General features: G+C 40.3%; 1 protein-coding gene across 1 annotated transcript; it reads right to left on the bottom strand.

The window, feature by feature from the left end:
• Positions 1-9: 9 nt before the first annotated feature.
• On the bottom strand, positions 10-14,621 carry LOC128556779 (sushi, von Willebrand factor type A, EGF and pentraxin domain-containing protein 1-like). Its single transcript, XM_053542464.1, has 20 exons — positions 14,486-14,621; positions 14,077-14,244; positions 13,656-13,823; positions 12,920-13,090; positions 12,208-12,377; positions 11,771-11,938; positions 11,039-11,209; positions 10,329-10,496; positions 9,892-10,059; positions 9,160-9,330; positions 8,451-8,618; positions 8,014-8,181; positions 7,285-7,455; positions 6,580-6,747; positions 6,144-6,311; positions 5,408-5,578; positions 4,698-4,865; positions 4,278-4,445; positions 973-1,140; positions 10-188 (listed from the first exon to the last, which is right to left on the bottom strand). Exons 8-20 carry the CDS (start codon positions 10,474-10,476, stop codon positions 13-15), a joined length of 2,181 nt encoding a protein of 726 aa, XP_053398439.1. The 5' UTR covers positions 10,477-10,496; positions 11,039-11,209; positions 11,771-11,938; positions 12,208-12,377; positions 12,920-13,090; positions 13,656-13,823; positions 14,077-14,244; positions 14,486-14,621; the 3' UTR covers positions 10-12.
• Positions 14,622-14,851: the final 230 nt, after the last annotated feature.

Genomic DNA, 14,851 nt, shown 5'->3' with positions numbered 1-14,851 from the left:
CATTCTAGGATATTAATTGCCTTTTATATCGCATGTTGGGGTATCACTCCAGCCGGTATGTTGGCAAGTCAGAGAAGAAGACCCATTAATGTTGTAACCAGGATTACACGATACTGTTACTGTGTCTCCGAATGTTGTGCTGAATGGTGTACTCGTTTTTCCGTTGATAGGTGTCGGGTCACCACAATCTGATTATAAAGTACAGTGAACAGTTATTCATTTCATTTGATGCTACAAATACTTAATTTATAAATATGTAAAACAGAACTCTTTCTTGGTTGTAGAACCAGAGTAGAAAATTCACATTAACATTTAACATGTATTAAGCATTCAGTGAGTAAGTAAGTGTAGATGTTCAGACGTAAATATTTTAAACAAATCTATTCACGCGTCTTGACTTAAACCAGATTGACAAAAGGTCTTGGTCCAATCCGTAATAGGTTGTTTTGTGAACTTCTCTTTTATGCACGACTCTTCTTTATTGATCTGTGGGAGCTGCAGTAGGATCTTTTTGAATTTTAAGATATCTTTGAAATGTCAATTTTTGGAATATGTTTTCCTGTGTAAACTCTGGCTCATGAAAAAATCGAATTATGACACCTTTCGGTGGAAATGTTGCTTGTTTACTAACTAACATAATTCGAAAGTTTTATAATACAATCCATCAACAAGTAAAGTAAAACGTAAAAATTGAAAACCTTTTTTTATTTTTTGTTTCCAGAATGACTGAAAGTTATGTTTTAAAACACAGCAACTAAACAGTTTTTGACATTAAAGATATTTCTAAATTTCAAAACGTTCCTATAAGCACCCTAAACGATGTATAACATCATTGGTTTTGTGTTATATTTAAAGACATACTATGGACAAATCTTGGAAAATGTTGATCAAACAGTAAATAGAAAACCATAGTTAAATTTATTTAACAAGTTTTATTGAGATATATCAATCACCCCATTATCAAATATTCACCTCTTAAACAGGTCGGCTCTGAACTCCAAACTCCACTACTGTTACAACTTATATATTTCTCTCCCTGTAGTATGTAACCATTGTCACAGATGATGAAGGCTGTCTCACCGAACGTCGTACCAGTTGGCAATTTCGCGGTACCATTTGCTATAGACAGATCTCCGCAATCTAAGAAAATATAACAGTTCTTATTTTGGATTAATTTGAGCGTCATGATAGCAATTTCGAGGCAATCTTGAAATCCATTTATATTGCATTTTCATGCATGTATAGCACTGGTCATTTGTAGTGTGCAATATTTAGGACTGGTCATTTATAATGTGCAATATATAGGTTTGGTCGATTTGTAGTGTGCAATATTCAGAACTGGTCATTTGTAGTGTGCACCATACAGGACTGGTCATTTGTAGTGTCCAGCATATAAAACTGGTCATTTGTAGTGTGCAACATATAGGTCTGATCATTTGTAGTGTGCGACATATAGGACCTGTCATTTGTAGTGTGCAATATTTAGGACTGATCATTTGTTGTGTGCAATATATAGGACTGGTCATTTGTAGTGTGCAATATTCAGGACTGATCATTTGTAGAGTGCAATAGTAAGGACTGATCATTTGTAGTGTGCAACATACAGGACTGGTCATTTGTAGTGTGCAACATAAAGGACTGGTCATTTGAAGTGAGCATTATTTAGGACTGATCATTTGTAGTGTGCAATATATAGGACGGACGGGTTATTTGTAGTGTGCAATATATAGGACTAGTCATTTGTAGTCTTCAAATTTTTAAAACTGGTCATTTTTAACGTGCAATATATAGGACTAGTCATTTATAGTGTGCAACATACATGACTGGTTATTTGTAGTAAGCAATATTTAGGACTGGTCATTTGTAGTGAGCAGTATTTAGTACTGATCATTTGTGGTGTGCAATATATAGGACGGGTCATTTGTAGTGTGCAACATATAGGACTGGTCATTTGTAGTCTGCAATATTTAAGACTGTTCATTTTAGTGAGCAATATTTAGGACTGATCATTTGTAGTGTGCAATATATAGGACGGGACATTTGTAGTGTGCAACATACAGGACTGGCTATTTGTACAGAGCAATATTTAGGACTGATCATTTGTAGTGTGCAATATATAGGACGGGTCATTTGTAGTGTGCAATATATAGGACTGGTCATTTGTAGTCTGCAATATTTAAGACTGGTCATTTTTAGTGTGCAATATATAGGACTAATCATTTGTAGTGTGCAATGTATAGGACTGTCCATTTGTTGTTGTCTGCAATATTTAGCGAAGGTCATGTGTAGTGTGCAATATATAGAACCGTTCATTTGTTGTTTGTAATATATAGGAGTGGTCATTTTTAGTGTGCAGTACATAGGACTGTTCATTTGTTGTTTGTAATATATAGGAGTGGTCTAATAACTGATTGTTCTTATCCTTTTTTAAGATACTGTTTGTTTTTTACTCTTAGTTTAAACATATTTTATTGCCAGTATAAAATGTATACATATATAAACAGATAATTACGTCATTTGTACATATATTAGGCAAAAGGGTTTACCCACAAGTTATTAACGTATTTGATTTACAACAATGACAACTAATTAAGTACATGTGTGGTAAGTAATAAGTTTACAATATTTCAGCTACAAAAAAAAAAGAAAAAAAAGGTAAAATTAGTATAAAGTACATGTACATGTGTACATACATAAACAAACACATTTGTGACTAGTGGCAATGTGCAGATAGATGTAAGAATAAAAAAGATGCGATTAAATTACATTAACATATACTACATTTGGAAAATAGAACATAAAAAAACAACTGAGATATTGTCAATAATAAACTTATAATTATAAGTAAATTTAATAATATTGCCTGCTAAATATGGTGAGTCTCAAAAGCGTTTGGTTGATTTTATGTAATGATGGACTGAACAGAATATTTTGCAGTTGTCTTCATATGACAATTCGGAATTACCAACTAAAAGAAGCTGGGTATTTTAAGGATGAAATTGCCTTAAATCGTGGAAGGGTTTAATCCTTCGTACAAACAAAAAGAAAATGTTAAACGTCTTCAATATCTTCTCCACAAGAACAGCTTGCGTCCTGAGATAGACGGTTGCAAAATAAATGAAAATTCAAATTACTGCACGAGTTTCTTAGCCTCGCATGAATTATAAAAAAAAAATTCTCTCTCCTACAAGATGCCATTTTGGAGTTTCTGTAGTGCTTGTGGCTCTACTTTCAGGACTCAAATTGTTCCATATATCAATAGAAGAAGGCACAAAGGAATTAGAAAATATGTGAGTTCTAGAATATATGTGAGTTCTACTCGCCTTTTAGGTTCGAAATAATAATTACCTGCCTAAATGGGGCATCCATGTAACGATAAAATAAAAACAGTGTATACGACTGTGGTGTGGTGAAACACTTGTAACTCAAATATAACAAAAAAAATTGTTGAAATTTTCAATGGCATGTCAGAAGTTCATAAAGGAAATCGTGCTTGTACATAGTAATAGTTTATATCAAAACGCGTTCGTCTCAAAATCTTCTGAATTTCTCGTAAAAGCTATGACCCCGAGCGTTCGACGCTCTGGAAAATAAGTCGAGCGTCTGTGATAAGAAGCGCTGGAGACAGAACATACAAATTTCTATTTACAGTCGAGTATTAAACAGTACAAAATTAGCTAAGAAAACCTATTGACCTTCCACGTATGCTGGAGATAATAGCGCTAAGACATTAGGCACTAGAGATAATAATTCGAGTACTCAGGATAACATGTTGTGCGCAACAAAACTAAATGGCGTGAGCGGGCTGGGCAAAAACACAGTTTTGGCGGTTGATTGCTTCCTTGCTAGTTAGACTACATTTGATGTCCAATGGTTAAATATTACTGGGCGAAAACCAAGTATTAAAGTGCGCGATGTAACACGATCAACAAGCAAAGCCTGTTTATATATATTAGCATTGAAAGAAGGTTATGAATGGTGTTAATATCTAGGGATAAATGTAATTTCAAAGTAGTTAATATAACGGTAGGTAGTTGAACCAAACAAACTGTGATCTATGACATCCATAATATATGCCGGATCCGTTTCTGCAATTAATTAGCATGTTTCTAAAATGGAGGATTTTGGTCACAGATGATAACCATCCTGTCGTGTGAATGGGATCCTGACCTCTGAATTGATATTATAACCGAAACTATCTTTACAAAGCTCATCGAGCAAGACAGCTGAAAGAAGCAATTGTCTATAGCCGATCCTTCTCTCATAGAAATACTTACCCATTGCTGTGCAGTTCGCGGTACCAGACCAACCGCCTACGTCGCATATTACAGTGCTGACTCCCAAAAGTGTGTATCCGGCGTTGCAACTGAGTGTAGCAATATAACCGTAAGTTGTTCTTCCGCTCGTATTGGCTGCACCATTGACAAGAACGTAAGTGCCACAATCTAGAAAAATGACACGATAAAACAGTGAATTTGGCAAACTTCCTCTCTCCGTAGGCTTCACCTATAAACCGTCGAAAAAATGACAATACTCAGGCAGTTCTCCGAGCTGAGACTAAGTTCATCAGGCCAATGAGTACACATGTGTGTAACTATCAGAGGAAAGATGGGCGGACTACTTTTTGTGACCTCTTTTACGCGAAAGATTGGTTACCATTATGTGCGACTGAATGTGAGAAGCTGATGCATGCTTACCTAAAGGATGGCATGTCGGAAGATCACTCCAGGTTCCGTCCGACTGACAGGTGATTGGTGAGGAACCTATGATTTCGTAGCCGTCATCACAAGTTATCACAACTGATGCATTGTACGTTTGCACTTGAGAGTCTCGCGTCCCGTTCATCGGCGTTGGATCTCCGCAGTCTGTCAGACAAAAAAGGTTTTGTTTAATTGTTTTCTTGTTTGTTTTGGGTTTAACGCCGTTTTTCAACGGTATTTTAGTTGGGTAACGGCGGGCAGTTAACCTAACCAGTGTTCCTGGATTCTGTACCAGTATCAGCCTGTTCTCCGCAAGTAACTGCCAACTTCCACACATGAATCAGAGGTGGAGGACGAATGATTTCTGACACAATGTCTTTTATTAAATCGTAACGGAGAACATAGGCCTCGCCCAGGGCTGGAACTCACGAACCCGAGATCCGTAGATCTGCGCTCTACCTACTGAGCTAAGCGGGCGGGTCAGGCGAAAAAGGTAGATTTGTGTGCAGGGCTGAACTGGAAATTTCCTTTTCAAAGCCAACAATCTATACGGCCGCAGGTCATGAAAAAGCGCTAATTATTAAATTTTATATCTACTACACATCTTAATAAAACAGCCTGTAACTCAGTAGAAAGAAATTACTGATATGTCTGATGCATTACTGTCAGAATTATACAGAAAGTTAAAATAATATCATTTGAGATACCTTTAATTGTACAATATGGTTGTGAACTCCAGTTTCCATTCGCTTGACACGTGACGAGGGAATCGCCGGTTAGTGTGTAGCCTTCGTTGCACTTGACAAGGGCCACTTCTCCAAACGTTGTTCCGACTGGCGCCTGTACTACTGCATTATCGACGCTCAGTTCAGTGCAATCTGGACAATAACAAAAACGAAACTAAATGACTTGAGCTGGCTCGGCAAAAACAAACCAGCTTGGTGAATGAATGTTTCCACGGTAGTTGTTCCCAGGTTAGATATGTTTGGGTGAAAATAGGAAACAAAGTATGAAGGAAGGTGCGAGATGTAAAACGTCTCAATGGCGGCACATGATCAACAAACAAAGCCTGTTCACATATATTTGCATTGAAAGAACGTTGGGAATGGTGTAAATATCTAGGGATAAATGTCAATTTAAATACGAGTAGTTAATGTAACCTAGGTAGTTGAGTCAGCCAGACTGTGATCTATGCAATCTATCATATATGGCGGCACTGTGTCTGCATTATACTAGTATGTTTCTAAAACGGAGGATTAGCAAATTTTCCTTGGTCACATAGAATATCCGGACTCAAGAGATGATAATCATCCTGTCGTGTGAACGGGATCCTGACCTCTGAACTGATTATGTGTCCGAAACTATCGCTACAAATCTCATCGAGCGAGACAGTTGAAAGAAGCAATTGTCTATTACTGATTCTGCTCTCATAGAAATACTCACCCACTGCTGTGCAGTTCGCGGTACCAGACCAACCGCCTACGTCGCATGTTACAGTGCTGACTCCCAAAAGTGTGTACCCGGCGTTGCAACTGAGTGTAGCAGTATAACCGTAAGTTGTTCTTCCGCTCGTAGTGACTGCACCGTTGACAAGAACGTAAGTGCCACAATCTAGACCAAAAGACACGATAAAACAGTGTATTTTGGCAAACTACCTCTCTCCGCAGGGTTCAATTATCAAATGTTGGAAAAATGACAATACTGAGGCGCAGTTGCCCGACCTGAGACTAAGCTCATCTGGCCAACGACAACACGTGTGTGTAGCTATCAGAGGAAAGATTCAAAGACAGGCGGAATACCTTTTTGTGAACTCTTTTACGCGAAAGATTGGTTACCGTTATGATGTGCGACTAAATGTTAAAAGCTGATGCATGCTTACCTAAAGGATGGCATGTCGGAAGATCACTCCAGGTTCCGTCCGACTGACAGGTGATTGGTGAGGAACCTATGATTTCGTAGCCGTCATCACAAGTTATCACAACTGATGCATTGTACGTTTGCACTTGAGAGTCTCGCGTCCCGTTCATCGGCGTTGGATCTCCGCAGTCTGTCAGACAAAAAAGGTTTTGTTTAATTGTTTTCTTGTTTGTTTTGGGTTTAACGCCGTTTTTCAACGGTATTTTAGTTGGGTAACGGCGGGCAGTTAACCTAACCAGTGTTCCTGGATTCTGTACCAGTATCAGCCTGTTCTCCGCAAGTAACTGCCAACTTCCACACATGAATCAGAGGTGGAGGACGAATGATTTCTGACACAATGTCTTTTATTAAATCGTAACGGAGAACATAGGCCTCGCCAGGGCTGGAACTCACGAACCGAGATCCGTAGATCTGCGCTCTACCTATGAGCTAAGCGGGCGGGTCAGGCGAAAAAGGTAGATTTGTGTGCAGGGCTGAACTGGAAATTTCCTTTTCAAAGCAACAATCTATACGGCCGCAGGTCATGAAAAAAGCGCTAATTATTAAATTTTATATCTACTACACATCTTAATAAAACAGCTGTAACTCAGTAGAAAGAAATTACTGATATGTCTGATGCATTACTGTCAGAATTATACAGAAAGTTAAATAATATCATTTGAGATACCTTTAATTGTACAATATGGTTGTGAACTCCAGTTTCCATTCGCTTGACACGTGACGAGGGAATCGCCGGTTAGTGTGTAGCCTTCGTTGCATTTGACAAGGGCCACTTCTCCAAACGTTGTTCCGACTGGCGCCTGTACTACTGCATTATCGACGCTCAGTTCAGTGCAATCTGGACAATAACAAAAACGAAACTAAATGACTTGAGCTGGCTCGGCAAAAAAAACAGTTGGTGAATGAATGTTTCACGGTAGTTGTTCCCAGGTTAGATATGTTTGGGTGAAATAGGAAACAAAGTATGAAAAGGTGCGAGATGTAAAACGTCTCAATGGCGGCCCATGATCAACAAACAAAGCCTGTTCACATATATTTGCATTGAAAGAACGTTGGGAATGGTGTAAATATCTAGGGATAAATGTCATTTTAAACACGAGTAGTTAATGTAACCTAGGTAGCTGAGTCAGCCAGACTGTGATCTATGCAATCTATCATATATGGCGGCACTGTGTCTGCATTATACTGGTATGTTTCTAAAACGGAGGATTAGCAAATTTTCATTGGTCACATAGAATATCCAGACTCAAGAGATGATAATCATCCTGTCGTGTGAACGGGATCCTGACCTCTGAATTGATTACGTGTCCGAAACTATCGCTATAAATCTCATCGAGCGAGACAGTTGAAAGAAGCAATTGTCTATTACTGATTCTGCTCTCATAGAAATACTCACCCACTGCTGTGCAGTTCGCGGTACCAGACCAACCGCCTACGTCGCATGTTACAGTACTGACTCCCAAAAGTGTGTACCCGGCGTTGCAACTGAGTGTAGCATTATAACCGTAAGTTGTTCTTCCGCTCGTAGTGACTGCACCGTTGACAAGAACGTAAGTGCCACAATCTAGAACAGACGACACGATAAAACAGTGTATTTTGGCAAACTACCTCTCTCCGCAGGGTTCAATTATCAAATGTTGGAAAAATGGCAATACTGAGGCGCAGTTGCCCGACCTGAGACTAAGTTCATCTGGCCAACGACAACACGTGTGTGTAGCTATCAGAGGAAAGATTCAAAGACAGGCGGAATACCTTTTTCGTGACCTCTTTTACGCGAAAAATTGGTTACCGTTATGATGTGCGACTAAATGTTAAAAGCTGATGCATGCTTACCTAAAGGATGGCATGTCGGAAGATCACTCCAGGTTCCGTCCGACTGACAGGTGATTGGTGAGGTACCTATGATTTCGTAGCCGTCATCACAAGTTATCACAACTGATGCATTGTACGTTTGCACTTGAGAGTCTCGCGTCCCGTTCATCGGCGTTGGATCTCCGCAGTCTGTCAGACAAAAAAGGTTTTGTTTAATTGTTTTCTTGTTTGTTCTGGGTTTAACGCCGTTTTTCAACGGTATTTTAGTTGGGTAACGGCGGGCAGTTAACCTAACCAGTGTTCCTGGATTCTGTACCAGTATCAGCCTGTTCTCCGCAAGTAACTGCCAACTTCCACACATGAATCAGAGGTGGAGGACGAATGATTTCTGACACAATGTCTTTTATTAAATCGTAACGGAGAACATAGGCCTCGCCCAGGGCTGGAACTCACGAACCCGAGATCCGTAGATCTGCGCTCTACCTACTGAGCTAAGCGGGCGGGTCAGGCGAAAAAGGTAGATTTGTGTGCAGGGCTGAACTGGAAATTTCCTTTTCAAAGCCAACAATCTATACGGCCGCAGGTCATGAAAAAGCGCTAATTATTAATTTTTATATCTACTACACATCTTAATAAAACAGCTGTAACTCAGTAGAAAGAAATTACTGATATGTCTGATGCATTACTGTCAGAATTATACAGAAAGTTAAATAAATATCATTTGAGATACCTTTAATTGTACAATATGGTTGTGAACTCCAGTTTCCATTCGCTTGACACGTGACGAGGGAATCGCCGGTTAGTGTGTAGCCTTCGTTGCATTTGACAAGGGCCACTTCTCCAAACGTTGTTCCGACTGGCGCCTGTACTACTGCATTATCGACGCTCAGTTCAGTGCAATCTGGACAATAACAAAAACGAAACTAAATGACGTGAGCTGGCTCGGCAAAAACAAACCAGTTTGGTGAATGAATGTTTCCACGGTAGTTGTTCCCAGGTTAGATATGTTTGGGTGAAAATAGGAAACAAAGTATGAAGGTGCGATATGTAGAACGTCTCAATGGCGGCCCATGATCAACAAACAAAGCCTGTTCACATATATTTGCATTGAAAGAACGTTGGGAATGGTGTAAATATCTAGGGATAAATGTCATTTTAAACACGAGTAGTTAATGTAACCTAGGTAGTTGAGTCAGCCAGACTGTGATCTATGCAATCTATCATATATGGCGGCACTGTGTCTGCATTATACTGGTATGTTTCTAAAACGGAGGATTAGCAAATTTTCATTGGTCACATAGAATATCCAGACTCAAGAGATGATAATCATCCTGTCGTGTGAACGGGATCCTGACCTCTGAATTGATTACGTGTCCGAAACTATCGCTATAAATCTCATCGAGCGAGACAGTTGAAAGAAGCAATTGTCTATTACTGATTCTGCTCTCATAGAAATACTCACCCACTGCTGTGCAGTTCGCGGTACCAGACCAACCGCCTACGTCGCATGTTACAGTACTGACTCCCAAAAGTGTGTACCCGGCGTTGCAACTGAGTGTAGCATTATAACCGTAAGTTGTTCTTCCGCTCGTAGTGACTGCACCGTTGACAAGAACGTAAGTGCCACAATCTAGAACAGACGACACGATAAAACAGTGTATTTTGGCAAACTACCTCTCTCCGCAGGGTTCAATTATCAAATGTTGGAAAAATGGCAATACTGAGGCGCAGTTGCCCGACCTGAGACTAAGTTCATCTGGCCAACGACAACACGTGTGTGTAGCTATCAGAGGAAAGATTCAAAGACAGGCGGAATACCTTTTTCGTGACCTCTTTTACGCGAAAAATTGGTTACCGTTATGATGTGCGACTAAATGTTAAAAGCTGATGCATGCTTACCTAAAGGATGGCATGTCGGAAGATCACTCCAGGTTCCGTCCGACTGACAGGTGATTGGTGAGGTACCTATGATTTCGTAGCCGTCATCACAAGTTATCACAACTGATGCATTGTACGTTTGCACTTGAGAGTCTCGCGTCCCGTTCATCGGCGTTGGATCTCCGCAGTCTGTCAGACAAAAAAGGTTTTGTTTAATTGTTTTCTTGTTTGTTCTGGGTTTAACGCCGTTTTTCAACGGTATTTTAGTTGGGTAACGGCGGGCAGTTAACCTAACCAGTGTTCCTGGATTCTGTACCAGTATCAGCCTGTTCTCCGCAAGTAACTTCCAACTTCCACACATGAATCAGAGGTGGAGGACGAATGATTTCTGACACAATGTCTTTTATTAAATCGTAACGGAGAACATAGGCCTCGCCCAGGGCTGGAACTCACGAACCCGAGTTCCGTAGATCTACGCTCTACCTATTGAGCTAAGCGGGCCGGTCAGGCGAAAAAGGTAGATTTGTGTGCAGGGCTGAACTGGAAATTTCCTTTTCAAAGCCAACAATCTATACGGCCGCAGGTCATGAAAAAGCGCTAATTATTAAATTTTATATCTACTACACATCTTAATAAAACAGCTTGTAACTCAGTAGAAAGAAATTACTGATATGTCTGATGCATCACTGTCACAATTATACAGAAAGTTATAATAAAATCATAAGAGATACCTTTAATTGTACAATATGGTTGTGAACTCCAGTTTCCATTCGCTTGACACGTGACGAGGGAATCGCCGGTTAGTGTGTAGCCTTCGTTGCATTTGACAAGGGCCACTTCTCCAAACGTTGTTCCGACTGGCGCCTGTACTACTGCATTATCGACGCTCAGTTCAGTGCAATCTGGACAATAACAAAAACGAAACTAAATGACGTGAGCTGGCTCGGCAAAAACAAACCAGTTTGGTGAATGAATGTTTCCACGGTAGTTGTTCCCAGGTTAGATATGTTTGGGTGAAAATAGGAAACAAAGTATGAAGGTGCGATATGTAGAACGTCTCAATGGCGGCCCATGATCAACAAACAAAGCCTGTTCACATATATTTGCATTGAAAGAACGTTGGGAATGGTGTAAATATCTAGGGATAAATGTCATTTTAAACACGAGTAGTTAATGTAACCTAGGTAGCTGAGTCAGCCAGACTGTGATCTATGCAATCTATCATATATGGCGGCACTGTGTCTGCATTATACTAGTATGTTTCTAAAACGGAGGATTAGCAAATTTTCCTTGGTCACATAGAATATCCGGACTCAAGAGATGATAATCATCCTGTCGTGTGAACGGGATCCTGACCTCTGAACTGATTACGTGTCCGAAACTATCGCTACAAATCTCATCGAGCGAGACAGTTGAAAGAAGCAATTGTCTATTACTGATTCTGCTCTCATAGAAATACTCACCCACTGCTGTGCAGTTCGCGGTACCAGACCAACCGCCTACGTCGCATGTTACAGTACTGACTCCCAAAAGTGTGTACCCGGCGTTGCAACTGAGTGTAGCATTATAACCGTAAGTTGTTCTTCCGCTCGTAGTGACTGCACCGTTGACAAGAACGTAAGTGCCACAATCTAGAACAAAAGACACGATAAAACAGTGTATTTTGGCAAACTACCTCTCTCCGCAGGGTTCAATTATCAAATGTTGGAAAAATGACAATACTGAGGCGCAGTTGCCCGACCTGAGACTAAGCTTCATCTGGCCAACGACAACACGTGTGTGTAGCTATCAGAGGAAAGATTCAAAGACAGGCGGAATACCTTTTTCGTGACTCTTTTACGCGAAAGATTGGTTACCGTTATGATGTGCGACTAAATGTTAAAAGCTGATGCATGCTTACCTAAAGGATGGCATGTCGGAAGATCACTCCAGGTTCCGTCCGACTGACAGGTGATTGGTGAGGTAAACCCATGATTTCGTAGCCGTCATCACAAGTTATCACAACTGATGCATTGTACGTTTGCACTTGAGAGTCTCGCGTCCCGTTCATCGGCGTTGGATCTCCGCAGTCTGTCAGACAAAAAAGGTTTTGTTTAATTGTTTTCTTGTTTGTTTTGGGTTTAACGCCGTTTTTCAACGGTATTTTAGTTGGGTAACGGCGGGCAGTTAACCTAACCAGTGTTCCTGGATTCTGTACCAGTATCAGCCTGTTCTCCGCAAGTAACTGCCAACTTCCACACATGAATCAGAGGTGGAGGACGAATGATTTCTGACACAATGTCTTTTATTAAATCGTAACGGAGAACATAGGCCTCGCCCAGGGCTGGAACTCACGAACCCGAGATCCGTAGATCTGCGCTCTACCTACTGAGCTAAGCGGGCGGGTCAGGCGAAAAAGGTAGATTTGTGTGCAGGGCTGAACTGGAAATTTCCTTTTCAAAGCCAAAAATCTATACGGCCGCAGGTCATGAAAAAGCGCTAATTATTAAATTTTATATCTACTACACATCTTAATAAAACAGCCTGTAACTCAGTAGAAAGAAATTACTGATATGTCTGATGCATTACTGTCAGAATTATACAGAAAGTTAAAATAATATCATTTGAGATACCTTTAATTGTACAATATGGTTGTGAACTCCAGTTTCCATTCGCTTGACACGTGACGAGGGAATCGCCGGTTAGTGTGTAGCCTTCGTTGCACTTGACAAGGGCCACTTCTCCAAACGTTGTTCCGACTGGCGCCTGTACTACTGCATTATCGACGCTCAGTTCAGTGCAATCTGGACAATAACAAAAACGAAACTAAATGACTTGAGCTGGCTCGGCAAAAACAAACCAGCTTGGTGAATGAATGTTTCCACGGTAGTTGTTCCCAGGTTAGATATGTTTGGGTGAAAATAGGAAACAAAGTATGAAGGAAGGTGCGAGATGTAAAACGTCTCAATGGCGGCACATGATCAACAAACAAAGCCTGTTCACATATATTTGCATTGAAAGAACGTTGGGAATGGTGTAAATATCTAGGGATAAATGTCAGTTTAAATACGAGTAGTTAATGTAACCTAGGTAGTTGAGTCAGCCAGACTGTGATCTATGCAATCTATCATATATGGCGGCACTGTGTCTGCATTATACTAGTATGTTTCTAAAACGGAGGATTAGCAAATTTTCCTTGGTCACATAGAATATCCGGACTCAAGAGATGATAATCATCCTGTCGTGTGAACGGGATCCTGACCTCTGAACTGATTATGTGTCCGAAACTATCGCTACAAATCTCATCGAGCGAAACAGTTGAAAGAAGCAATTATCTGTTACTGATTCTGCTCTCACAGAAATACTCACCCACTGCTGTGCAGTTCGCGGTACCAGACCAACCGCCTACGTCGCATGTTACAGTACTGACTCCCAAAAGTGTGTACCCGGCGTTGCAACTGAGTGTAGCAGTATAACCGTAAGTTGTTCTTCCGCTCGTAGTGACTGCACCGTTGAGAAGAACATAAGTGCCACAATCTAGAAAAAATAGACACGATAAAACAGTGTATTTTGGCAAACTACCTCTCTCCGCAGGGTTCAGTTATGAATTGTTGGAAAATTGACAATACTTAGGCCTGAGACTAAGTCCATCTGGCCTACGACTACACATGTTTATAGCTATCAGAGAAAAGATTCAAAGAAAGGCGGAATACTTTTTTGTGACCTCTTTTACGTGGAAAATAGGTTACCGCCATGTGCGACTGAATGTGAGAAGCTGTTGCATGCTTACCTAAAGGATGGCATGTCGGAAGATCACTCCAGGTTCCGTCCGACTGACAGGTGATTGGTGAGGTACCTATGATTTCGTAGCCGTCATTACATTCTATCACAACTGATGTATTGTACGTTTGCACTTGAGACTGTCGCGTCCCGTTCATCGGTGTTGGATCTCCACAGTCTGTAAGACAAAAAAGGTATATTTGTATGCAGAGTTAAACTTGACATTTTCTTTTGAAAGCCAACAATCTATACGGCCGCATGTCATGAAGAAACGCAAACTATTAAATTTCAGATCAATGCTTTATCTAATACACTTCTTAATAAAACAGTTTGTAACTCAGTAGAAAGAAATTACTGATATTTCTGATGCATTAGTGTTACAATTATACTGAAAGTTATGATAATATGATTTGAGATACCTTTAATTGTACAATATGGTTGTGAACTCCAGTTTCCATTCGCTTGACACGTGACGAGAGAATCGCCGGTTAGTGTGTAGCCTTCGTTGCATTTGACAAGGGCCACTTCTCCAAACGTTGTTCCGACTGGCGCCTGTACTACTGCATTATCGACGCTCAGATAAGTGCAATCTGGAAAATAACAAAAATGAAACTAAATTACGTGAGTTTGCTCGGAAAAAACATACAATTTTGGCGAATACATTTTTCCTTCCTAGTATGACTACAGTTGTTGTTCCCAGGTTAGATATGTTTGGGTGAAAATAGAAAGCAAGTATCAAAGTCCGCGATGTAAAACATCTGAATGGCGATCAACACACAAAACCT

The sequence above is a fragment of the Mercenaria mercenaria genome, chromosome 4 (assembly GCF_021730395.1).
Source record: "Mercenaria mercenaria strain notata chromosome 4, MADL_Memer_1, whole genome shotgun sequence".
Classification (NCBI taxonomy): domain Eukaryota; kingdom Metazoa; phylum Mollusca; class Bivalvia; order Venerida; family Veneridae; genus Mercenaria; species Mercenaria mercenaria.
This window is presented reverse-complemented; position numbering and strand designations above follow the sequence as displayed.

What these genes read in the sequence shown, in the direction of transcription:
- LOC128556779 (XM_053542464.1), bottom strand. Translation starts at nt 10,476, where the DNA reads ATGAACGGGACGCGAGACTCTCAAGTGCAAACGTACAATGCATCAGTT. An exon ending in ACCATATTGTACAATTAAAG is followed by an intron (nt 6,748 to 7,284) that starts GTATCTCAAATG and finishes TTTGTCTGACAG; the next exon opens with ACTGCGGAGATCCAACGCCG. An exon ending in ACCATATTGTACAATTAAAG is followed by an intron (nt 4,866 to 5,407) that starts GTATCTCAAATG and finishes TTTGTCTGACAG; the next exon opens with ACTGCGGAGATCCAACGCCG.